This window comes from Cibotium barometz, chromosome 22 (assembly GCF_041138505.1).
Source record: "Cibotium barometz isolate CiBa-2024 chromosome 22, ASM4113850v1, whole genome shotgun sequence".
NCBI lineage: Eukaryota > Viridiplantae > Streptophyta > Polypodiopsida > Cyatheales > Cibotiaceae > Cibotium > Cibotium barometz.
Window position 1 is genome coordinate 37,110,502 of NC_141067.1, and position 27,632 is coordinate 37,138,133.

The 27,632-nt window shown below is 44.3% G+C and overlaps 1 protein-coding gene across 1 annotated transcript in view; it reads left to right on the top strand.

Annotated features, from left to right (window-relative positions):
- LOC147626573 (putative calcium-transporting ATPase 11, plasma membrane-type) overlaps positions 1–27,632 on the top strand; it is a 124,183-nt gene that overhangs the window by 91,859 nt on the left and 4,692 nt on the right. The window contains exons 4-5 of the mRNA XM_086816625.1: positions 9,412–9,567; positions 9,855–10,026. Coding sequence (XP_086672751.1) covers positions 9,412–9,567; positions 9,855–10,026 — 328 coding nt within the window. The remainder of the gene's footprint in view (positions 1–9,411; positions 9,568–9,854; positions 10,027–27,632) is intronic.

Consider the following 27,632-nt stretch of genomic DNA (forward strand, 5'->3'; position numbering starts at 1 on the left):
CTAAACTCGACCTATGAGACAAATCAATGTACAACTGTCAATGTCTTCTGGATGTCCAGAAAAAAAAAGGACAAAATGAACATGAAATAAAGTATGAAAGTATTGAGCTAGTGGGGGGGTGTGATGGATGGAGCACTACTGCTAGAGGCTCAGTATGCAACCTATATGCGTAGGGTATACAAGAATGCAATGCAGATCTGTCGAGCTCCAACCAGTACCATAATGGGGGTGTAATATGTGATACATAGGCGATGTCGAGTAAAAAAAAACCTCGGAGCATGATCTCTGGGTGTGAGTGTAAGTGAGCTAGCCGCTCCTGGATATGGTGTTGACTTCAAGCCCGTATGTCATGGCCCTGTGAAAATGGAGCAGGACAAGTGTGGGCATGGTGGTTGCAGGGTCAGAATATTTTATGATTCACATGGGGGGTGCCCGGACAGTGTTTAAAGATGTGTGGACAACCCTAGGTGTGAAGGGGGAACATTAAAACATTAACTTTTAATGTTTATAAAAGTTGCCCCTAGGCCTTAGTGGCCCTAGGGAACTTATTAAGTTGGGGCCCTAGGGATTAACTTGGGAAGGAGGTTTTCTCTCTCTACACTCTCTCTCCTCTCTTTTTGGGGAGTCGTGTAGCAAAAGTGGAGCCTTCCTTCATGCGCTTGAGTTCCATCGTGGGAAAGCTGAAGAGGAGGTGAAGGCGGCTGTTTTGCTGCAGACTGTTGCTGTTTTTCTGAAGAAACCAGCCGTACAGCACTGTACGGCCAGTGCTGGACTCTCTCTCTCTCTCTCTCTTTCTCCTCTACTGCTGGCGGCGCACAGGACAGCTACTGTTGGGCTGCGCAGAAGGCCTGTGCAGGCTGCACAGTTGGTTTTTCAGCAGGTACACCTGGTACGGCTGCCGTACAGTGTACGGGCAGCCTGGTACAGAAGGTACAAGTGCTGCAGGTGGTGTAGACAGGTGCTGGACAGGCCTGTGTACTCTGATTCAAGCTGGTACAGAAGTGGACAGCAGGCTGTTTTTGCAAGTACAACGCCTGGCACGCATCCCGAGGCGGTACAATCAAGTACAGTGCTGATTTTCAGATCTGTACTTTCAAGGACAGCATAGGAGTGAGCATCAGGAGGAAGATACAGGCAAGTGCAAGCACACGTGTGAAGCAGGATTGTGGGTTCAAGTGCCTGCAGGCACAGATTGGTGCTGTTGCTTCCTCCAGAGTTGTTTCACGAGCTGAACTTGGTAAGCCTTGACTCTGTTCATCCATCTCTCTTTCTATTGCTTGATGTCTGCTACAGGTATGTGTTATCTGGCTCCTTGTGAGAGGAGGAGTATAGCAGATTGACAAGGAATTAAGACAGGGATTGAACAGCACATGTATATGTTGAGCTGAGAAGATGTATCATGCTTATGAGTTATGCCAGATGTATGCCCATGGCTGGCCTGCTTTGTGAACTTGGCTGATCAGAGGGAGGCACAGTGTGTTGCTTGAGGACACAGATCTGTGTGCATAGATCCTCTGTGCTGAGAAGGATTTGTGGGCAGTCAGATTGGACTACAGGTGTAAACTCTTGGCTGGTTTTTGTTTTGTACTCAGCCATACATATTATTTTAATGGAATAAAGAAATACCGCAAGGGGCGCCAAGCTTTGGGGCCAACAGGTGTCGTTGTGTATTCAGATTTGGGCACTCTAGCTCCAATCTGTGTTTGGTTTTTCATCTAGACTACAAGTGGACGTGTGTTAGCTCTTACCGCACTCTGGTTTTCTATCAAAGGCCGGTTTCACCGTATCTCTGTGATCTCCCTCTGATGTAGTCTGGGAGTCTGGTAGCCTGGTGTTCTGGGTCTCCGTCTGGCTCGGAGGTTCGTAGCGCGCTGAAGTGTAACCCCCTCCTGTGGTAGGGTAGGCACTGGGATAGATCTCTGGAAGAAATCAGTGAGCTGGAGCTGTGTCTCTAACAAGAACTGGCCAAATCTGCGCTGGTCTGCAGACTTCATGATCTGGCAGAGTGAGGGATGTCCACTGAAGATGGTGGTGTATATCTCTCTAATGACACTAGAGAGAGAGAGAGAGAGATGGTTGTGTATTTAGTATATTCATAGAGTGCAAAAAGGTACATGCTTTGTGCCTTCCCAAAAGGATAACAAAAGCCTAGCTATGACCAATCTCCACTTGGGAGAGAGAAGATCTACAATGAGAAGTATGCCTTTTATAGGCTCTTGGCAGCTAGACCACCAGTCAGCCAGCTCCCATGGACAAATAAATCATATAAATTCTGCCAACCAAAGGTTCACCTTTGCATTGTCTAGCGGACGTTAGTTGTGTCCAACTTGAGCTTTTTCTTGAGCCTTTTTGAGCTTGGGTTCCCTAAACCTTATGTTTATTGTTGCAAATCAGTGATTAGTCTGGGGTACACCTTTGCAATGTCTAGCCGACGTCACTTGTGTCCAACTTGAGCTTTTTCTTTAGCTTGGCTAGTTTCCTAAACCTTATGTTTATTTGCTGCAAATCAAGGATTAGCACTTGCTTGATTCCACATTAATTTAATATTCAACAGTTTTGTCTCCAATTTCTTGAAGTCCTCTTGCTAGAAATGTCTAGTGAACTCAGGATCACAATCATTAACATTATCAATTGGCAAGCCATAAAGACTAAACAACTTCTCGACAAACAAATAAGCAAGTTGTACAGTGGAGATTTTCTCTTTGGTAGGAATAAACCTCGCCAGCTTGGTGAGTCGATCAACGACCACGCAAATGCCATTATTCCTCCTTATGTCCGTGTTAAGCCAACCACAAAATCCATAGAAATGTTTTGCCATATCTTTTCAAGCATTTCCAACGGATCCAACAAGCCACCATGTCTCAAGTGCTCAGCTTTAATGACTTGGCATTGTTGATAATTTCGAACATACTGCTCGACACCAGCTTTCAACTTTGGCCAAAAGAAATCTCTTTTTACTAAATGCTTAGTACCCTAGGATGCCAAGCAGAGGGCATGTCATGACACTCAAATGAGATGCGATTCCTCACAACATCCACATCAGGTGCACAGACCTTCCCCTTTCGGAAGAGCAAACCATTCTGAATGGAATGCTCTCCCAAACTAGCAGTAGGGGTCGTCCCATCCTAGACGATATCGTAGGTTCTACCAAAGAATATGTCTCTCGGATGCAAGTCCTTAAGAGTCATAAAGGTTAGACAAAATCTTAGTAAAAGAAAGTTGATTCACATGTCCAATGCTACTTAAGGCGTCACCCACACCTTGTTAGTATATCATTTTTGATAACGTATCTTAAAGTCAAACTCTTGCATAAGCATGCATCATTGGTGCTGTGGTCACTAATTCTTTCAATGCACTATTGTTGAGGACATCATTCTATGTCACCTAAGGACTGTTCTTGCCCTTCTTTTTCCTCACTACCCTCTTTTTGAAGTTGTGTCAATGGTGCTCCCACTCTGGCATAGTTTCAAATAAACTTTAGAAAGAAACCAAAAAATCCGTGAAAAGACTTAACTTGTCTCACTGTTTTCGGAATTGGCCACTCATTGATTTGCTTCACTCTGTCGGGGTCTACCTTTACACCATCTTTACTGATGATATGGGCGAAATAGAGAAGCTCCAATTTGGAAAAATCACACTTGGAATACTTGGTGTAGAGTTCTGAGATGCTGAACATGCTCGTGCATGTGGGGAGCTTCGTGTGTTTCAGACAGTTCTGAGATGTTGAACATGCTCGTGCATGTGGCTTTGGAAACCAAAGCTGAGTGTACCCTCCAGCTCTAAGCTTTTCAGCCTTATAAGCTGGCATTGGCTACAATTCTGCACGTAATTCCCAACAAAGGATTTCATGCATGGCCAATGGAAATGCCGGCCAACCAAGGCCAAGGCACTAGGTGCGTCATGACACTCATGCAATATCAAAGTTTGGACGTGCAGATCACTGGGCGCACAAACCTTGCCATCCTTGAATAGTAATCCACCTCTAATGGGATACATGTCCAATATCTTTCTCTTAGCAGCACTCATCAGAGTGTTCGCAACACTCAAATCTTGTGGGCTCCCACCGACCTAGACCAATTGTCAGATTCGACCAAAATGGGAATCATATTGGCAACGCCCTTTGAGAGATAGATAGTAGTTAGCTGTTATCTCAGTAAAAGAGATATCATTGACCTCAGGGATCCTGCTAAGGGCATCTGCAACCCGATTAGTTGCTCCCTTACAGTAATGGATCTCAAAGTGAACTCCCTTACAGTAATGGATCTCAAAGTGAGGTCAACCGATCTAGCTTTCTGACCCTTTAGGTCGGGTTGATCAACAAGTGGTGATCCATCTAGACAACAAATCGAGAACCATACTCCTCTCATCTCTTTGGGCAAGTGGGTGCATTGAACCCAGTTTTTTTGTGAACCCTTTGATATTGGATCGATACGTAGTAACTGAGATGGAACTTTCTGCCATTGATTGTATGGATAACAGCTAGAAGTTCCTTTTTTTAGGTGGGATACCTCATCTGTGCATATGAAAGCTTCTTACTTTGGAAGGTTATGAGTCTCCCATCTTGGAACGAGGCAGCACATATTTGTGAAATCAAGGCTATGGTGGGTCGTGTTGCTCCATGACTGCAAGGGGAGAGAGAGAGAGAGAGAGACAGAGACAGAGAGAGAGAGAGAGCAATGCTCAAAAGAGGGAGACAATTGCTAGGCACAAAAAAGCTTATGATTAACGTTGTGTAATCATCAAGTACAATGTCCCTTTTTGTAGGCTAGGAGCCTTATCTTTTGACTCAAACACAATCACACAGACTAACACACTGATGACATATGGCAAAACTTATCTTATCCACTTATAAGGGTTTGTTCACACCTACGCAGGTTTTCACACACACACACACACACACATACATGAATAAGGATACACACACACATACTAGCCCTCTAGGGGCATTTCACACATGAACACGTGGGTACACAGGTGGACACTTACACACGGGTACGCATGATGGTTACACGTGAAGCTCCGAAATACCCAACAAACCTCCCTTTGGAGCAAAGGTGATATCTTATGAAGTGGCCTTCATACTTATGGTGATTTGGGCTCACTGGCACCATGTGATGCAATAGATCACAATCAAATTTGCAAATGGAGCTTGACCACACATAAGATTGCTTAGCCCTTCTAGACTACCCCCCTTGACTCAAAATAGGTTAATGAAGAAAATTACGAAGCCTGTTATAGCACAAGGTAGTACAAACATAGATGGGAAAACACTAACACACGAACATTTATTACAAATCTTTTTTGAGGGACATCCTGGAGAACCCTTGCTCAAATGCAAAAAAAAACAGGAAATTACAAATTTCGAGGGAAATTAGGGTGAAATCTCCCCTTGATTCCAGTGATGTCGCATTTTCCGGCATCTTTTCTAGGCTACCGCCCCGTCCATGGCCATATGGAGTCTTCAATGCAACAAAGATGGCTCTGATTTTGCCAATTTTGGACAAATCAAGGAAAAACCCCAAATCTTAAGAAGTGTAGGAGGGTCAATTTGACTGATCTTTGCAGATTTTAGAGAAACCCCCGATTAACAAGTGTTGCTCCATGGCTGCAAAGAGAGAGAGAGAGAGAGAGAGAGAGAGAGAGAGAGAGAGAGAGAGAGAGAGTATTAATGTCTTCAAAAGGCCAAAATGACCTATGAGACCAAAAGGTTATATCATTTCCATGAGGTACATCATTCTGGGTACAAAATAGTAATAAAGAAAGATAACAAAAATCTAGAACTATAAAATCAGATCTAGGTACATGATCAGAGAGCTCTCATATCATCCTAATACATCCCTCATGGGCCGCTGTGACATGGTGCTCAAGGTGGTAAAACTGAGCTGGTGCAAGAAGGTCCTGCGATGATGGGAGATGATGGCCCGGATTATCTTGTGGTGGCGTGGCCGTGGGCGAGTGCCATGGGGTCTGGGGCGTCGAGCTCTGCATAACTTAGTGGCTCTGTTGAGTGTCATACCTCTTGGCCGAGCTCCTGCACTAGCTTGTGGTCCGGGTATGGTGGGTGGATTGGCCCTCGGAGTGCTGGTATGGAAGAAGTCGGTGAGAGCTCTCTGTGCTGGTCCTCGAGCAAGTACAACTGATGTGGATCTACTAAGGACTCCTAGAGAGAGAGAGAGAGAGAGAGAGAGAGAGAGAGAGAGAGAGAGAGAGAGAGAGAAATGAAATGATATATTAACGTCTTCAAAAGGCCAAAATGACCTATGAGACCAAAAAGGTTACAACAATTGGTGGATCTGATACAATGTTTGTGTAAGAAAAGCTAAAAACAACTAAACAACTAACTGAAACTGAAACAACTATCAGGAAAAGTACGGTACTAGGAGCTCCTAATGGATAACATCTGGGAGGAAAACTCCAGCAACAAAGGTAAGCATCATACACATCACTATTCAAAGATGTCTCTCATTGGTCGATGGCGGATATCCTCAATGTCCTCCATGGCGAGTACTCTGACTGGGCGTCTCCCATGCCGTGCTAGTATGGTCCTGATCCTCTGTTGTAGTCTCCGCCGATGTCGAGATGGGCCTCTCATCTTGGGGCGCCTGGACCGCCCCAGGTCTATAGCCCGATCAATGAGTGTACCTCTGGTGTGGCTATACTCTGGGGCTATCTGCAATGCCTGCTGGCCTTAATGTTGTGTAATCATCAAGTACAATGTCCCTGTTTGTAGGTTGGGAGCCTTATCTTTTGACTCAAACACAATCACACAGACTAACACACTGATGACACATGCAACACTTATCTTATCCACTTATAAGAGGTTGTTCACAGCTAAGCAGGTGTTCACACACACACATACATGAATAAGGATACACACACACATACTAGCCCTCTGGGGGCAGTTCACACATGGACACATGTGGGTACATAGGGGGATACTTACACACGGGTACACATGATGGTTACATGTGAAGCTCCGAAATACCCAGCACCATTGTGTAATCATTGGCATCCGTTTTGACCACAAAGTTTATTAGGATCCACGATTTGCAACATAGGTGCTGAGGTGATTAGCTCCTTAAGTGCTCTAGAACACCAATGCAGGTTGTCACTCCAAACCACCGAAGGACTTATTTTTCCCTTCTTGCCTCTTACTTCCTTTAAAAGTTGAGTCAAAGGGGTAGCAATTTTAGCATAAGCCTCAATAAAATACTTGAAAAAGTCAGTGAAACCAAGAAATAATTTCACCTCATTGTATGTGGAATCGACCATTACAAGACTTTTTGAACCTTATCTGGATCAATCCTCACACCATCAACAGAGATGATGTGACCTAGATACAAGAGATCCTACTTGAAGAAATCACACTTTGATTCTCTCGCATACAACTTCTCTCGTCTGAGTACCTCTAAGATGACTTTGAGATGATGTATGTGCTCTTCCGATAACCTGGCACGTTCTCAGATTTAATCCTTGTTTGATGACAGCTTGATCTTAGATCAATCTTGGTGAAATACTTAGCACCCTAAAGACGATCTACCACGTTATCCATCCTCGGCAAAGGATACTTGTTCTTGACAGTGAGTTTATTCGAGCCTTTGTAATCCATACAGAAGCGCATGCCACCATTTTTCTTATGAGACAGAAGAGCAGGAGCACCCGATGGAGACATACTAGACCAAACAAAACCTTTATTAAGATAATCTTGCAGTTACCGAGCAATCTCGTCCTCATATTTTGGCTAAACCGATAAGGTTGTCGAAAGACGGGATTACTACTAGGCAATAGCTCAATCACATGATCAACGCCCCTCTTGGGTGGCGGATCATCTGGCAACTCACTTGGAAATACATCACGAAACTCTTTTAAAAAATCATCCAAAATTTGTTGTTGTTTAGAAACTTCACTGCTTGAGATAGAATTGCGTTCACATGCAGACGATCTTAACAGAGTTTCAGAATTGAAAAGATCACGAAAACAACCATATGGCTCATTATTTGGATCAAGAAGAGTGTTATATATATTCTCGGCCAAAGCCTGAGTTGACTTTACATCACAAGATCCACGGGACTGATCACCCTAGATTATATGCAGTTCACTATCATAAACAAACGAGAGCCTACGAGATCGATAATTCAACATCCTCGTCTCACTCTTATCGAAAAACCAGGACATTCCCAAGATCACGTCCACCCTGTCAAGGTTCATGATGTGGTATTCCAAAGCCTCCCAGTAGTCCTAAATCTGGAGCATACCTTCTAGTATCTTTTGGGTACAGGTTCTTGTGGCAGGAGAGCAGCACATGCTTGCAGTGGTGCAGGTACACGAGGAACCTTAGAAGAGTTCATCCTTGTGGAGATGAGTACAAAGCAGTTGCTACAATCAAGCATGAAGATGAAGCTAGTGTTGGACGTCCATCCTTTGTAGATGACTCGTCAGCAGTGGGCCAAGCTTCAAGGGACAAAGAAGAAAGAGCGGCCACGAGGAAAGTACAAGGCTTTCCGACAAGTGTTGGACTTCCTATCATTTGGGACACAACCTTGTACATACACATTCACGGTAGTGAAAATGTGTAATGGGTTAGTAAATAAATAGGTGCTAGGTGGTTCTGTAAGCTAGCACTTGTTTGTGTGTTAACTAGGGCTTAAATAAAGCAGTTCTAGTGTTTGTGAACAACCGCTAGTGTGTAGGCTAATTTGTGTGTGGGAACAGCCCCTTAGAAGGATCTCATGTAAGCAATGATGTGTAAAGACGACACCTCTTAGGGACACTTGGCATCATGCCTTGACATGTGGCATGTGTGGTGGTAGCATATGCACACACCTTGTAAAGGGGGGCTCTCCTATAAAAAGGACCGAATAACATAATACAAATATGCGTCCCACGACTCGGTTGTGTGCTCCCCTTAATCCCCAATTAACTCTTGTATTAATCATGCTGATAGTCCTGTGTTGGTCATCACCTTGTCTCTCCCTCTCTCTCTAGTCGTGCCTCACCTTCCACGAGGAACCAAGAGTCATGTGGCACTTTTGGACACGTGACGGTCAGCTTGGCTACATGACTACCCTAAACACACGGAGATGTGTCACGTAATGCATGTAACACGAAAAGGAAGTCTCCTCTTTAAAACATGATAAACCATTGTAGTCACTTTCTTTGAGCTCATTTCCTGTGTGGCTTGATGTTGGATCTGGACAGCCCCGAACACTGGCTGACTGAGGGGTTGAGCAGCTCAATTCTGTATGCTTACCACGAAGCTGAACTTGGATGGAGCTGTTTATCTCAAATTGAAATAAGATGTGGGATGTCTCTAGTTTTCTTTTGTATGTTTTGTTCACCTCATAATGTGCTTGTTTTAATATTTTTTCCTCCAGATTGAGATGTTTATTTACTGTTTTGTTTGGATTTTAGGTGATGGCAAGGTCCTCTCCACTAGATAAGTTAAAGCTAGTGCAGCATTTGAAAGAACAACGAGAAGTAGTTGCCGTGACAGGTGATGGCACAAATGATGCGCCAGCTTTGCATGAAGCAGATCTTGGGCTTGCTATGGGTATTGCTGGAACTGAGGTAAGAATCGGGTTGGTGTTCAAGGCATTTAAGAGGCTTGTAGAAGTTGGTTTTTGTAAACAGGTATGTTTTCTTGGGGTCGCAATGGGTATTGCGGGAACTGATGCAAAAAGTTCATTTTTTCTATTCGATTTAATTTAGGCACATGGATGAAATGTTCTTGAAAAATAGAAAAAAATAAACCAACATTCAAACTCTAAATTTTCTTATTCCAGCTAGTTAGGCACATGGATAGAATTCTCTTTTCTAAACAAATCTCTTGAAGAATACTGTCCCTTGAGATGCAGGTGGCCAAGGCAAGTGCAGATATCATAATTCTGGATGATAACTTTACAACCATTGTAAATGTGGCAAAGTGGGGGCGTTCTGTGTATTCCAACATCCAAAAGTTTGTGCAATTTCAGCTTACTGTTAATCTTGTAGCCTTGACCATAAACTTTGTGTCTGCATGCATAACAGGTACATCCCATATAACCTGTGTTCTTCTTTCTGTTTCTCTTTATTTTAACTTTTGAAAGTTATTGGGTAAACATGCTTGGTCTTAATCACAATGCTGCATATTGGGCATGAACCCACACACGGACAAGTTAGCATATAGAGAGAGAGCTATAAAATAAGTTTGGTTTTTTAGTTTTATCAGTTGGTACACATTGTCCTATGACATGTACGTATGGTAGAGACAGGACTTATTCTCTTAAAAACTTTATACATAATGACTAGGTAGGCATGTTTATGTAACACATCTTTGATGAAGGAAGAACTCAACTATTTGTATTTGTGTGGGTGTGGTCGAATGTCCTAAGGTTACTGGTAAGCGGTGAAAGTCACTTGGAGCTACATAAAGGTGAACACATGGGTGGGTAAGGTAGCAATGATAAAACAAAGATGGGTGGTGCAATAAAGGACAATCTAGAAAAATATTATGTACGAAGAAAAGTCCTCTACACTTGCGCTCAAGCGCTTTAATTTCATGACAATGCACTTAATTGTGTGCTGTGACATGAATCTAATGCAATCTCGAAAGTCACTTGGAGCTACATAAAGGTGAACACATGGGTGGGTGAGGTAGCAATGATAAAGCAAAGATGGGTGGTGCAATAAAGGAGAGTCTAGAAAAAGATTATGTGCAAAGAAAAGTCCTCTAATTCACACTAGACTTGCGCTCAAGCCCTTCAATTTTATGACAATGGACTTGTACTTACAAATGTGTGCTGAATCATGAATTTAATGGAACCTTGATTTGCTTATTTGGATCACCTGAGTATTCCATTGATCTTAGCACAATTATTTTTGTTAATCGTGGACTTGGTCAATTATTTTGATCTTCCTTGAATTCTTTATATGGTATCATAGTTTCCTTGAATTCTTTATATGGTATCATAGCTTAGGTGGAGGGTGTTTTCAGTCAAGAGCTCAACTGTGTCCTCACGTCAGCAAGCTCTGGTGGTGAAGATGTTATTGGTTTGGGAGACGTGGATGGTATTTGGTAAATTTGCCTTGCGAGGTTGAGTGGAAGGCAAGAGACCATTCGAGTGGCTTTAGGGCTTGTTGTTGGTGAAAAAGCCTTATCCAAGGACAAAAGGATAAAGGTGTGTGAACAACCTCTAAAAGGGCAACACATGTTTGTGTGTGTGAACCCACTCTTAGAGTGATTCAATTAGAATATCTAGATATTATACCTGTAACGACCTAAGCAGTGTTGTCATACAGTGGAGGCTCTAGGCCTATAAAAGCATCGCACTTGATTGAAGTAATACAAGTCACATAATTTGAGTCATGCAATTAATCTCAATCTTTGTGCAATGTCTCTACCACAACTCGCAGCCACCCTCCATACGTCCGCTGCAACCAGAGCCACCACTACATCACCAGGAGGGACTGTCCCACAGAATAGCTAGTATGACGAGGAATCGTGGCGCTAGGATCCACCACTCACTAGCAAGCGTGAGTGATCTTCCAACGTCTCACACGGAGGAAGAAGAAAGCCTACCTAGCCAAGCTTGAGCAGGAGCTATAAGAGCTATTTTTTGGGAGGGACTGTAAGGAGGTTTGGAGGATCTTCAAGGATCATCGCGTGCCGACTCCGATTACTTCACTAGGCACCTGACACACCCATTCCACCACTCTACCATGCCCCCGAGAAGCCACCTCTCCCCCATCCACTTGAACCTCGTCCCCCACACTCTTGGCTAGGGACACGCTAGCCCCTTTACTGATTCACATGTGTAACAAGGCTCTATGTGAGGGCTTCCCTGCCAGTTGGTCATCGAATACTATTGTACCTATCTTGAAAGCAGGTGATCCCATGGACCCCAGCAACTACATGACTACATGATTGGTCATGCCTTGGTCAAGATTTATGGTTCAATTTTGGAGCATGAGCTTAGTAGATGGTCCGAGGAGCAGAGACTTAGAGCACTGGGGTAGTTAGGCTTCAGGAGAGGGCACTCCACACTAGATCATATCTTTACACTACGGGGGATCATTGAGGAGGGGAGAGCTCACGGGCATCGGATATACTGCTGCTTTTTGGATTTCCGCAAGGCTTTTGATACCGTCCCACGGGCCATATTAGTGCCAGTAGAGATGCTTTGGGGGATCATTACACTCTATGAGTCAGTCATAGGCAGAGTATGGGCTCTAGAAGGTGACTCAGAGATCATACACAGCACTATGGGGGTGAAGCAAGGATTGCCCTTGTCTCCTACTCTATTTGGTCTATACATTGACGAGATCTCGGATTACATAGATAGATAGGGAGGACTAGGAGCACATTTAGCAAGAGTCTTGCTACCGATTCTCTTGTGTGCAGATGATATTGTTCTTCTTTTTGATTCACAGAGGGGTTGTAGAGGCATTTGGATGCATTACCGGCCTTTTGCGAGGACCGGGACCTCATTGTGAACCTTGGAAAGACCAAGGTCATGACCTTTAACACCTCCCCACAATGGATAGGTAGATCTGCAGTACAGTTTACATACAATGGAGAGCTTGTGGAGTATGTTACCTCGTATGTATACTATGGGATCACTTTTTCTGGACCTCAGTTCTCGATGCAGAAAGCGGCCAAAGCTAGATTGATGAGAGGGGATATGCAGCCCTTGGCTCGCTAGAGAGGCAATGCTCACAGATACAGTTTCAAGAGCCGAGGATGAAGCTTTGGCTATTTCATACTTTGGTTACACCTGCACTACTCCCTTTCTTAGGATACTTGGAGGAAAGCCATGCAAATGGAACTGGATGCATTAGAGAAGAATAAAACTTGAGAGTTAGTTCGGAGGCCGTCAAGACGGTCAGTCATTGGTATCAAGTGGGTCTCTAAAACCAAGCATACATCAGATGGGTCGGTGAACAAACACAAAGCCATGCTTGTGGCTAAGGGTTATTCTCAGTGGCCTGGCATCGACTATGAGGATACCTTTGCACCGATAGCGCGGATGACGACGATTCGGACCATTCTTGTGCTTGCCTCTTCTCAACGGTGGTCCATATATCAGATGGATGTCAAATCCCCGTTCCTTAATAGTGACTTGCACGAGGAGGTGTACGTTGAGCAGCCTCCAGGCTTTGAGGTTCCAAGATCAAAGGGGATGGTTTATAGGTTGTGGAAGGCCTTGTATGGTCTTAAGCAGGCTCCCAGGGTTTGGAATTGGAAGATTGATTCCTTCTTTCTACGGACTGGATTTCAGAGATCAGGTGCAGATCCTAACTTGTATCTCTTTCTGGAACGCAGTTTAGTCACGTTGATCATCCTTTATGTGGATGACCTCATTCTCACTAGTGGTCATGTGGAGCACAGTGCAGACGAAGGCTGCCCTGTCAAAGGAGTTTGAGATGACCGACTTAGGCTTACTCCACTTCTTCTTGGGATTGGAGATCTGGAAGACCCAGAGGGGGTTCTTTGTCTCTCACCAGTGGTATGTTCATGAGTTACTTGAGGCCTTTGGGATGGAGAACTGCAAGCCTATCACGTCACCGATGGACCCGAACACGAAGCTTACAATGATTGATCCATGTGAGCCGGTTGATGCCTTTGTATATCGGAAGCTAGTTGGTTCATTGATTTGGTTGTTGAACACCAGATTGGACTTGAGCTTTCCTGTGGGGTTGTTGAGCTCGTTCATGTAGACGCCTTTGAAGTCTCATTGGGACGCAAGATTGTGGATCTTGCGGTATCTACAGGGTTTGGACTCTTCTACGACACTGGAGGGGAAATGAAGGACCGAGTCCGACTCCAATGCTAGAGTGACTCAGATTGGGGAGGAGATCTAGACACGAGGAGATCTACATCAGGCTATAGTTTAACCCTCGACTCAAGAGCTGTTTCATGGAGCGGCAAGAGAGAGCCGACTATTGCTTTGTCGTCTACAGAGGCAGAGTATCGGGTTGCTTGTGGTGTTGCTTGCGAGGTTATGTGGCTGCGGAGGTTGCTTGTTGACGAGATTGGGTTTCCACAGAAGGAAGCCACGCTCATTCAGTGCGATAACCAGAGTTGTATCACTATTGCTCAGAACCCGGTCTTCCATGCCCGGACCAAGCAGATAGAGATACAATATCACTTTGTTCATGAGAAGATTTTGGCTGGTGACATCTTCCTTGTTTATTGTTCGACAGAGGACAATGCGGCGGACCTCGTCACGAAGTCTCTACGTCAGGCGATGCTCCGGCAGCACTCCAGCTCACTGGGGTTGGTTCCACATCCAGGAGCTGAGAGGGGGTGTTAGCAGTCATCTCCTCTCTGTATATTACACCAGGGCCTTTGTTGTGGGTGTGCCCACCTAGTTTTGGTGTTCCCCCATTTTTCCTCACTTTCTATTATTTTTTCCATTTTGTCTAGGTGTGGGAGGCATGTTGACTGTATTAGGTGCTGGCTGATTGGTTTGTGCTACCCGAAGGAGTGGCTGATTGGTTTGTCACCTGGCCGACTGAGTTATTCGTGAGCATATATGTTGCTTTCGTCCTGTGTTGGGCTGGCCGACCAATAGCTTGGGGCCATATAAAATGGCCCCTCCCTCCCACACATGCCATTGTATGATTCGGGATTTTCTTGTGTATATATAGCAAAGTTACACAACTTCTCTCTCTCTCTCTCTCTCTCTCTCTCATCTGCGTTTTGCTCTCTATAGCAGTTGTCTTCATTTCCGCTGTGCATTCTGACATCACATTCATAATAATATGAAAGTACAAAGAAATAGAGGATATCCAAGGGGGGAAAAAACCACATGGGAAAAAGTGTCCTTGGTAGGTCATGTTCACACGTAGCACTACCATAAGTGTGCGTTTGCCTTCAATTACACACTTACCCAGGACTTGGGCAAGGACTTTGAGCCAAGATATGGTTGTCCCAGATACCCATCATGTGTAATAAGTGTTGAGTAGCGATGTCAACATTATATCTTGCAAAGAGGGTTACAAAAGACTTGTGTGAGGGGAGCTGCTCAAAGAGCTGCAAGAGCTGAGGTTGAATATCTTGCTCCTACACAAGAGCAGAGAAGATGGGATTCTAGGTATGCACCTGCTATGTCCTTGATAGCCTTTCTGTCAAAAGGTCTATCATTCCACACATACGATCTTGCAAGATTCTAAAGCTTAAATGGGACACTTTGGAAGCAATGTATCGGACACACAATGAGGCAAGAGTTGCCTACTTGAAGAGGCAATTGGATACTCTTTCTATGGATGAGGGTGACTCTATGATAGATCACCTTACCAAAGTGAATGATTTAAAGGAACATTTGCTTAACATTGAAGAGGTTATCCTAGGCACACAACTATTCACGAATACTTTGCATTCTTTGCAAATTGCGTCCCTCGTATTTTGGCTTTCACACCTCTCTCAATCTCTCTATGAGAGGAGCTGGTGAACTTGTCTCTTTTGAAGAGTTGGTGGGTTTGTTCTTGGAGGAAGAAGAAACAAGAGCAAATCTATCAAGCAACCGTGGTGGTGACAGGGCATTTTCAGCCAAGGACAAGGGGAAAGCAAAGGGCTTTAAGCATGGAGGACACCAGCCTAATAAGGCTGGTCATGGACAGTCCTCTTTTGGGGGTGATTCATCTGAAAAAGGGAATGCCACCAAGCCCAAAAAGAAGGGCAAAATGTCACTACTGTCATAAACCTAGCCACTACGTAAATAAATGTAGAAAGTAGATCGCAAAAGAGAAGAAGAAAGATACTCGCAATGCAATAGCGAACACTTCTAATGACAAAGCTAAGAAGTTTGCTAATGTAGCCAAACTGGACATTTTTGGTCACATGAACTAGTGATGCACCAAGTGCTACAGAACAAGATATGACTTTGATTGCATCCCACAGCAAGGATGTAATTTGGTATTTTGATAGTGGTGCTTGGAGCCATGCTTGTTGCAGCCAGTGGTGCAAATATATGCATGACAAATGTATTTTATGTTCCAGGATAAAGAAAAATCTGCTCTTTGTCTCAACCACCATTGATCAAGGTTTGGTGGTTGATTTTGGAGATAAGAAGTGTTTAGTCAAGGACCCTTCAGGTGGTTATGCAATAGTCACTTCTGGAACATGATGCAATGGCTTGTATCAGCTGGACAACTATAACAGGCGTCCGTATGATACACATACGGTGGTTGCTCACACTTCTGCTATGCATGATGCATATGCATAGCTATGGCATGCTCGTTTTGGGCATGTAAACTTTGGGTGGTAGATGCTTTTGGGGAAGCATCATATGGTTGACAATATGCGGCCTCTTGAGTCTCCAACAGGACATGTATGTGAGGAGTGTATTTTGGGAAAGATACACCACAAACCATTTCCCAAGGATGGAGCTGAAAATAAATTACAGCTCATACATAGTGATGTATGTGGCCCGATGCAGACACCATCCATGGGGAGGCATCTTCAACTTTGTCACATTCATTGAAAGAAAAAGGAGATGTGTTTACATGCTTTCAATGCAATGGCTGAATGTAAGGTATAGATACTCCGCTTTGATAGAGGGGGAGAATACATGTCTAATGCATTTAAGGATTATTTGCTTGAGAAGGGCATCAAACATTAGTGCACTATGCCTTACACACCACAATAGAATGGTGTAGCTGAGAGAAAGAAAAGGTCTCTCATGGAGATGGCAAGATGTATGGTGAAAGCACAGAAGTTGCCTCATACTTTTTGGATGGAACCCATCATGTGTGTAACCCATGTATTGAACAAGTGCTCAACAAAAGATTGATCTCACCTGCTTGGAGTCTCTCCCGAACAAAATGATAGTGAATCTCAATGTGTTTCGTGCGAGCATGAAACACAGGATTCCTGGCCACGACAATGGCACTCTGACTACTATCAATATAGATAGGTGTGGGCTCCTCCACTGAAATATCCAAATCAGTCATGAGACGACGCAGCCAGACACACTCAACGGTAGTAGTGTAGGCTGCTCTGTACTCTGCCTCACAAGACGAAGTGGCCACTGTGGTCTGTTTCTTGCTTAGCCAAGAAATACATGAAGAGCCAAGAAAGAAACAATTTCCACTAGTGGAATGTCTGGTATCAAAATCACCAGCCCAATTTGAATCGCTGTAAGCATATAACTGCATGTCACCCCCCTCAGGATAAAGCAATCCAAGAGACAAGGTACCCTGCAAATACCGAAATACACGCTTCACAGCTTGCCAATATGACAATCGCGGGCTATGCATGAATCTGCTCAACTGAGATATGGCATACTGAATATCTAGCCGGGTAGTACACAAGTAAATAAGGCACCCAACAGCCTGAGCATATGTAGTGGCATCAAATAAAATACTGTCATCCGGTAGTGACAGTTTCATCCCAGGTTCCATAGGAGTGCTAATAGGTTTGCAATCCTGAAATTTAAACTTCTCCAGAAGTTTAGCAACATACCGAGATTGCAACAACCCAATGCCTCTGTTATCCTGCACAAACTGTATGCCCAAATAGTAGTGTGTGAGCCCCAAATTAGACATGTCAAATGTCTGTTTCAGTATCTCTTTAAAAGCTGCAATTTTGTCATCATTTGATCCCATGAGCAAAAGATCATCTACATAAAGACTGATGTGACCAGCAGATCTTTCTCTTCTTTCTTTACATACAAAGTGGCTTCTAATGGACTATTCACAAAACCTTGAGTGAGCAGGAAAGCATCTATCTTTGCATACCAAGCTCTTGGAGCTTGTTTCAAACCATACAAGGCCTTTTCCAGCTTGCATACTTTCCTTTCATGACCATGTTCTGCAAAGCCTATGGGCTGATGTACATAAACTTTCTCCTCGAGGTCCCCATGTAGGAAAGCAGTCTTGATGTCCAACTGATGAACAACCCAACCACGATGTGCAGCCAATGCAATGACACACCTAAGTGTTGACATACGGGATGTAGGAGCAAATGTCTCCTCATAATCAATGCCCTTCTTTTGTGCATAGCCCTTTGCAACTAGACGGGCTTTGTACCTGTCAATGGATCCATCTGCATGTCTTTTCAACTTATAGACCCACTTAGTACCAATGGCTTTCTTGCCTTTGGGCAGATCAACCAAATCCCATGTTTGATTCTTTTTAATAGAATCAAGTTCGTCCTGCATGGCTTTGTTCCAATGCACATTGTCTCGTGAAAAGATGCAGGGGGGAAGAGAGCTTGAGCTCTTGCAAGCACACACACACACACACACAAAACCCTAATAGAGAACACACAAGGTGAGAGGCTGAAAATCTTCTTCTTCTTCTCTCAACACTCAACACACCATATACAAGATAAGAGTACACTCTAATATGAAAGGTACTCAACCAATACATACATGGGTTCTCTATAGTGTGAACCCGACTAAATGAGCTGGCGCTATAACTATGCCAGTCTCTAGAGTGGCTGTCACACAGCCTGTCATCCCACTGGCCGCATATCACCCAAGATCTCACCAACCATGCCAGTGGTGTAAGTGCGGGGCCTATCCCCCAGGCGGGTCATCAGTGTCCACCGCCTCACTAGAGCTCGATATCTCAACACTCCCCGTCGAGCTCAACTCCATCTCATGTACACCAAGCGAAGCCCTGAATCTGCGGAGCTTCTCTGTACCCAATGCTTTGGTGAAGATGTCAGCTACCTGATCCTCTGTGCTGACATAAACAAGGTCAAGGTGTCCTGCCAAGACCTTCTCTCTGACGAAGTGGTAGTGGACCTCTATGTGCTTCGTACGAGCATGAAAGACTGGGTTCCTGGCCAACTGTATAGTGCTAATGTTGTCACAGAAAATGACAACTTGTCTATCCACTGATAGACCCAAATCTGCAAGTAGCTTTCTCAACCAAGCTACCTCACATGCTGCCATAGCAGCTCCTCTGTACTCGGCCTCCGTACTCGATAGAGCAACCGTAGGCTGCTTCTTGCTGCACCAAGTCACAGCAGCACTCCCCAAAGAAAACATGAATCCACTGGTAGATCTTCTGTCTGAGATACTACCAGCCCAATCAGCATCTGTGTACCCATGTACACATATCTCTGTCCCAGTCTCATAGAATAGTCCACAATGCAAAGTAGACTTCACATACCTCAGTATGCGTCTCACTGCATCCAAATGCGGTTTTCGTGGAACCTACATAAACTGACTCACCAACCCAATAGCATAGCTCAAATCTGGTCTGGTGATCGTCATGTAGATCAAACTTCCTACTATACTCCTGTACATAGTAGGATCCTCCAAGATCTCTCCTGAATCTGCACTCAACTTGCCATTCTGATCCAATGGCACAGAAATAGGCTTACAGCCTGTCATACCATACTTGGACAACATGTCCAAGCCATACTGTCTCTGCAGTAATCCAATACCATGTGGTGACCTAATCACCTCAATGCCCAAGAAATATCTGAGCTCCCCCAGATCCTTCATCTCGAACTTCTGTCTAAGCAAGATCTTTACATCAAAGATCTCTGCATCATGGTCCCCCGTAATGATCAAGTCATCTACATAGATGACAACAAGCACAACTCCTCTATCACCATGTTTCACATACAATGAGAAATCTGCATTGGCTACATGAAAGCCAATAGTGACAAGATATTCAGAAATCTTTTCAGACCATGCTCTTGGTGCTTGCTTTAAGCCATACAAGGCTTTCTTCAACCTGCAAACATGTTCGGGGTGACCCTCATCCTCATAACCAGGTGGCTGCAACATATACACCTCTTCTTGCAAATCCCCATGCAAGAATGCATTCTTTACATCCATCTGATGTAAAGACCATTGCTTTGACGCAGCCACTGCTATCACAACTCTCACCGTTGCCATCTTGGCAACTGGGCTGAAAGTTTCCTCATAATCAATCCCATATGTCTGCGCATATCCTTTGGCTACCAATCTAGCCTTGTACCTGTTTATGCTTCCATCACTGTTATGTTTGACTTTGTACACCCACTTGCATCCAATGGCTTTCTTGCCTTCAGGCAATTGCACTAAATCCCAAGTTTCATTTCCATATAGTGCATCCATCTCCTCATCCATAGCTTTCTCCCAACACACATTTCCAATAGCCTCATCAATGCATGTGGGCTCAACAACCTGCACAACCTTTGCCATATATGCATAGTGATGTGCCACATAACCATCATAGGTAAATCTCTGCACAGGATTTCTCACTCTCCCAGATCTTCGCAGCTTCTCATTCATGGCTTCCATAGCCTTCTTTACACCAGGTGTTCTCATAGCTGGGATCCCAAGCTTCTCATCAAGACTCATATCTGAGCCACTAGACTCTCCATCAACATGAGAATGCCCTGCAGAAATGTCAGGCATACCAAGGGGCTCAACCACTTTCTCTTTTCCTTTACGTGATGTACTAATCACATTTGCAGGGCTGGTATTATGACGCAGCCTGCCACTCCATGGTCTATCAACAGACCCACTAGATGAGGACTCTCCTGGTCCACTCAAAGACTGTGATTGCTGACCTGCATTCTGTGCAACCACACTTCCACTCACATCAGCCCCAACAGCTTCTTTTTCAGCAGCATACCAGCTGCTCATCTCATCAAAGACAACATCTCTGCCTACCCTCAACTCACGTGTAGCAGGGTTATAACACCTGTATCCCTTTTGCTCAAGGGAATATCCAATAAACACACATTTTTCAGCTTTTGGATCCAGCTTAGTTCTTAGCTCATCTGGCACATGCACATATGCAATGCATCCAAAGACTTTCAGATGAGACAAATCTGGTTTTTTGCCAGTAAACCTCTCCTCTGGAGTTACATCATGTATGGCTGCAGTTGGAGTCCTGTTCATGATGTATACTGCTGTAGAAACAGCCTCAGCCCAATAGCAATGCGGCATATTCTTCTCTTCCATCAATGCTCGCGCAATCTCAGCAATGTGCCTGTTTTTCCGCTCAGCAACTCCATTTTGCTGCGGAGTGTATCTGCATGTATACTGTCTCCGAATACCATTCTTCTTCAAATATTCAGAGAACTCATTGGAGAAGTACTCTCCCCCTCCATCTGACCTTAGGCACTTTGCATATTTCCCTGTTTGCTTTTCAACCAAAACTCTGAAATTCTGAAAGTGAGTGAACACTTCACTCTTCTCTTTCATGAAATATACCCACACTTTCCTTGTGTGGTCATCAATGAAAGTCACATAGTACCTGCAGCCTCCCATAGATATTGTCTTCGTAGGACCCCATACATCTGAATGCACAAGATCTAGTGCATTTCTGCTCACATATCTGTTACGTGGAAACACATGCTTTGTTTGCTTCCCAAATTGGCATGCTTCACATATTTTCTGCATACCTTCCACTTTAAATTTTGGCAGCCCTGTCACAATTCCTTTTGTCTGCATAGACTTTAATCTCTGCACATTTACATGTCCAATTCTTTTATGCCATATGTCTGTGTCTGCAACAACTCCTGAAGCATTTGCAAACATCACAGCACTCATTTCAGGCATGTCTACATTCAATGTAAACATTCTATCCACTCTGTTGCCTTTTGCAACCAACCTGCACTTGTCTTTGAAATCTTCGACATAACACCCATCAGGGTTAAACCGAACCTGCAAACCCTGCTCAATCATCTGGCCAACTGAAACCAGATTCTTTGTTATGTTCGGTACATGAAGTACATCTGCAAGGTACTTCACTTTGCCATCCCATAGAGGCATCCTTTGGCTAGGTTCTAGAGGTACCAATCCTCCCAAGCTCTCGTGCCTCAGCTTCTGCAGGCTCTTTTGGGTTTATGTTTTCCACATGTTTCTTTTTTCCTATCCTCTCTTTTAACCTTGGTTTCAATAGTTTATTGTCTCTTGTTTTTCTTGGGTTTAGAAGGTTTTGCTTTCTCTTTTGATTTCTGCTTTAAAGCATGTCCTTCTACCCATTTCGAAGTATTATCTTTTGCATTCTTTTTGACCGTTTCTAGTGCCTTAGCTTGCAATCACGTAAGCACATTCAAGAGTATCGTGGATAATTGCCCGTTCTGCATAGACAATTGCACATCTCCAACGTGGGCAATTGGATGAGCAGTGTCATCCCGTGTTTCCACAAAACCTGGTCTTTCCGGGTTTTTCATCTCCTTGAACCACTCCCCATGACTCGTCATGTGGTTCGAAGCGCCTGAAGCCACATACCATACTTATCCTTTTGTGCTGCATCAACATTTTCAGACATGGCATTCACGACATGCTGCATAACAAACAACCTCTCATTATCCTCATTATTTCTGCTTGAGGATGCATAGTTGTTTTGCTGCACTTTCCCATTTTGCATGTCAGCCTGCTTTTTATAACATTCTGCCTGCACATGTCCAGGCTTACCACAATAATAGCATTCACGTGCATCATTATATTGCCTTTGCCAATTTCCACGGCCTCTTTGACTCCCCCTGCCTCTGAATTTGCCTCTCCCACCTGCGTGTTGTTGTTGTTGTTGATTCTGGGACTGTTGTTGTTGCTGCTGCTGCTGGCCATAATTCTGATTACCTGTTCGGCCACCTCCTTGACTGCGTCCACGGCCTCCTCTACCTCGTCCTCTTCCTGAACTCGTGTAGAAGGCCTGTTGCTCTGAACTGTTTTTGCTTTGTGAAGATTGTTGGTCTTCACCCAAGTTCTTCTCTTCGATAATCAGCATAGACACCAAATCTGTAAAGTTGGGAATGTTTTCCCGAGTCTGAATAGACGTCTTAAACGCCTTGTATTGTGGCCCGAGACCACGTAGACAGACTTCCACCTTGTCATCATCATCTACTGACACACCAATAGATGCAAGGGATTCCACAATGCGCTTTATCTTCAACGCATAGTCATTCACAGACATGCTCTTTTTCTCCACAGTATGAAGCTCATTCTTCAACTGTATCTTACGTGCCTTGGTATTTGTTTCATAAAGCTTTACCAAGGTGTCCCACGCCTCCTTGGGGGACTTGGCATCCTGAATGTGCCCAATCATGGTGTCCTGTATACTAATGGAAAGCCAATACATTACTTTCCTGGCTCCTTGGTTCCAATCTTTAAACTCTTTCACATCTGCAGCAGTCGGATTTATATCCGGTATCTCCGGTGCCTCTTCATGCTCACCTTCTATGTAGTCCCAATAGCCTTTTCCCATCAGCTGAACCTCCAAGCATGGAAATTTGTCAACCTGAACCTCCAAGCATGGAAGTTATTCTTGTCCAGCTTCTCAGCCACAATCTGTGTTATGCCATCATTAGACATCTTGCCAAACACACAATTTTACCAGAAACTGCACTCTGGTTTTTCTGCACAACTGCTGTATTTTCTGCACAGCGGTACTGTAGTACTCTCAAATGTCACAACCAGTGACTTCAATGTGCATACATACACCCAATGGCAACTGTAACCTCTTTGCAGCACCCACAGTGTCTGCACAGTCAATCTGTCTTCCTGCAGTTCTTAAAACAGAGTTTTGCAGAGAATCGATGACTTACCCGCAATGCTCAAAATCGCCTGCTTTCTGAAAAACGGAGGTCCAGACGCGCCCGAAACGCGTTTTCGGCCTGAAATATAAGTCCGAAGGACTGAATAGTTGCCCTATAGCTTTACTCCCGCAAAGAAAGCTCCTCAATCAGAGATCGTTGCCGGTGCCTCCCGTAGAGCTCCCGACAAGGGTGTAGTCACCAACACAATAGGGAAGAGTAGTTGAAGCTCTTACCCTCGTACCGCTTCCTGTAGTTCTCTTGCTTGCAGCTCAGCCCTTAGCACGAACCAGGCTCTGATACCATGAAAAGATGCAGGGGGGAAGAGAGCTTGAGCTCTTGCAAGCACACACACACACACACAAAACCCTAATAGAGAACACACAAGGTGAGAGGCTGAAAATCTTCTTCTTCTTCTCTCAACACTCAACACACCATATACAAGATAAGAGTACACTCTAATATGAAAGGTACTCAACCAATACATACACGGGTTCTCTATAGTGTGAACCCGACTAAATGAGCTGGCGCTATAACTATGCCAGTCTCTAGAGTGGCTGTCACACAGCCTGTCATCCCACTGGCCGCATATCACCCAAGATCTCACCAACCATGCCAGTGGTGTAAGTGCGGGGCCTATCCCCCAGGCGGGTCATCAGTGTCCACCGCCTCACTAGAGCTCGATATCTCAACATCTCGTGCATCCACAAATGAATCAGGCTCATCATCATCCTGTAAACTGGCTGCCATAACCATATTTAAATCCATGATGTGTGCATGCTCATTGGTCCGTGTCTCCCTACGAGTACGGCCAGCAAGAGGACCCTCTAGATGGCTGTCCTATAATGTCCTCAAGTACCATCTAGGTATGTGTCTGACCTGTGGAGCCTGTTGCCCCATATTTGGCTCAACTTCTGGCTCAATTTGCTGCTGAATTTCTGCACCACCTTCATGATTGGCTGGCTGTCTTGCACCCTCATGGGTTGGATCACCAACTGCGGAATGAAACTCCATAGGTAGTAGACCTTCAAGCACATCATTTTCAGCCTGATTTGCATCATAACCAGCCATGGATATTTCTGATTTTTCATCAAAAATCACATCCGACTAGTAAATATCTTCTTGGACAGTGGGTCATATAACCAGTAGCCCTTGCTCTCACGGCTATACCCAACAAAAATACATTTTGTGGCTTTATCATCCAACTTCCTCCTCAACTCTTTGGGTATGTGTGCATATGCAAGACACCCAAAAGTACGAAAATGTGATACCAAAGGCTTGCGGCCATGCCAAGCCTCAAAAGGAGTAATGGAAACCAATGCCTTTGTGGGACATCGATTCAAAATATGACAAGCACACATAACAGCTTCCACCCAAAAGATATGTGGTAGCTTCTTCGCCTTTAAAATACATGTGGCCATCTCCATGAGTGACCGATTCTTCCTTTCTGCAACCCCATTCTGTTGTGGAGTATAAGAAGTAGTATACTAATGTTTGATATCTCTACTCTCAAGAAAGGAATTCAACATGTGTGACATATATTCCCCCTCTCGGTCAGAATGGAGAGTCTTAACCTTGCATCCTGACTCTGTTTCAACAAGTGCTTCAAAGGCCAAAAATGCATCATATACCTGTGATTTCTGTGTCAATGGATAGACCCAGCATATACGAGAGAAGTCATCAATAAATGTAGCAAAATAGAAGTAACTTCCTAATGACTTCGTCTGCATGGGACCACAAAGATCACTGTGTATAAGGTGCAACTTTGCAGTTGCTCGTAGAGCCTGATCACGTGGGAAGGAAAACCGATGCATTTTTCCCAAAATACATCCTTCACATATGTAATCTGGAGGCTTCTCCATAAGAGGTAGGTCTGTCAACATGTTATGTCACTGCATAAGCATAAGACTACCAAAATTTACATGCCCCATGCGAGCATGCCATAACTCCGCATCAACCATAGCTGGAGTAAGAGTGAATGCATTATAAGCAGCCTGATCCACCGGCTGAAATGCATCCAACTGATAAAGTCCATGACATAATGTACCAGTAAGCATCAAGGTCAAGGCATTAGCTTTGTCTCTGACCATGCATTTGTCATCATCAAAGTTGACTTGCATACCACACTGTGCTAAAGAAGAAATGGACAACAGATTCTTCTTTATCCCTGGTACATACAAGGCATCTGTAAGGCGAAGAATAGAGCCATCAATGGCTATGAGCTGAATCTCCCCAATGCCACGAACTGGATATGAAGCATTATTGGCACACTGAACAGTTTTGCCAACAAGGGCAGGGCAAACATTACAAAACAAATCCCTGCGAGATGTAATATGCTTTGAAGCACCACTATCAAAATACCAAGTACATACATGTTCAGTCACACTGAGTGCCTATGAAGACCAAGAGGCATCATAACTGCATGTGTAGAAACAGTAATCCCTATCTTCAACAAAAGAAGCAGTCTCCGGAGGAGCTTTAGAGGCATCATTTACAGACATCCCAGATTCCTTTGCCTTCTCTTTGGCAATCCTCTTCCTACACTCTGTGATGTAGTGACCTGGCTTCTTACAGTAATGGCATTTGCCCTTCTTCTTGGGCTGTCCATCACCTTTCTTGGTATCCTAAGATGAACCACCATCACCTGAATTCTGATTTGAACTCTTTGGCTGAGATTTGCCTTTCCCTTTTTGACCTGTCGTAAATGCTTGTTCAGCACTTGTGTTCATATTCATGTTCTTCCTGATTTGCTCTTCTTGTAACAAGAGAGCAACAAGTTCCTGATACTTAAGGGGCTCAATAGCATTCCTCATGTGCTGAGGTTCAAAGAGGTATGAAAAGCCAAGTAGGATCTTGGCAAAAGAGTTTAAGATGGTGAATACAAGATGTGTCTCAGGAATAATCTCATCCACATTGATGAGTTGCTCTCTCAAATCCTGCAGCTTATTCAAGTGGCTAGACATATCATCTCCTTCATGCATCTTCTGATTTTCCAGCTCTCTTTTCAAAAATGAGATCCGTGCCTCATTTTACGAGCAGCATACATCTGCTCCAAAGTCACCCATGCATTCCGTGAAGAGCCAGCAGAACGAATATGAGGTATAATAGACCTCTGTACTGACAATGCAATAAGTGATAAGGCTTGTGCATCTCTGGCATCCCAGGTCTTCTTAGCATTTGTTCTTTGAACAGGCAGAGGTTGACCTGGTGCCTGTGCCTGTTGTCCTCTTCCACGAGCATCCCCTTGGGGAGGAGTCTCTGGAGCCAATGGACCTGGACGTGGTTCATCACCACTAACAAAATCCCAAAGACCTTTTGCCACAAGCAGCATAAAACTCCACAAGGAGTAGTTCATGCCATCCAACTTGTCTTCCTTAGACAAGTACGTGAACACATCACTCTGCTGTTGATTTGCCATTATGCTAGTGCACAATGCTGTACCTGTGTATCAAAAAACCCAAAAGCAATAACTAGAAAGCAACTGTACTCCACTGAATACAGCTGACCCAAATATGCCTGCACTCTCAATCCTCTGAATGTGCAACACAATGCACCACTGACTGAGTAGAGCAACAAAAATGGCTCGCACAGTGCCAAAATGCCCAAAAATGCCCAAAGTTACTGCACCCAAAACCTTGCAAAAGACTTGTAGAGATTTCTTTGCAAGAATATCTCCCTGTATCTGCCAGAAAATTTTCACAGAGAAAATGCCCAAATTTCAAAACATGTAAAGCTTACCAAAAAATGTTATTTTGCAGGTACACTCGAGTGTTTGCTGTACGGAACAGTAGTCAGGTACAAATTGACTGCAGGCTGTACGAAACAACAGTACAGAAACAGGCACAGCAGGTACGGTCGACTGTACGGCTACTGTCCAGACCAAAGTACTGTACGGAACGGGGCGAACCTGCTCTGCTGCTGGTGTCTGACTGTACGAGCAGCTGCAGAGTTCTGAACAGAACTGGTCGCCTGCTGCAGGTGCTATACGGAGCTGCAGGTTCTAGGCGTGCAGCTGACGGCGGCGAATGGTACGGACAGCTAGGCGGCGAACTGTACGGACAGTTGTAGGTGCTGCTGGTCGCTTGCAGGTACTGTACGGAACTGCAGGTTCTAGGCGACTGTGTACGGACAGCTACAGGGTACGGATGGCTAGGTGAAC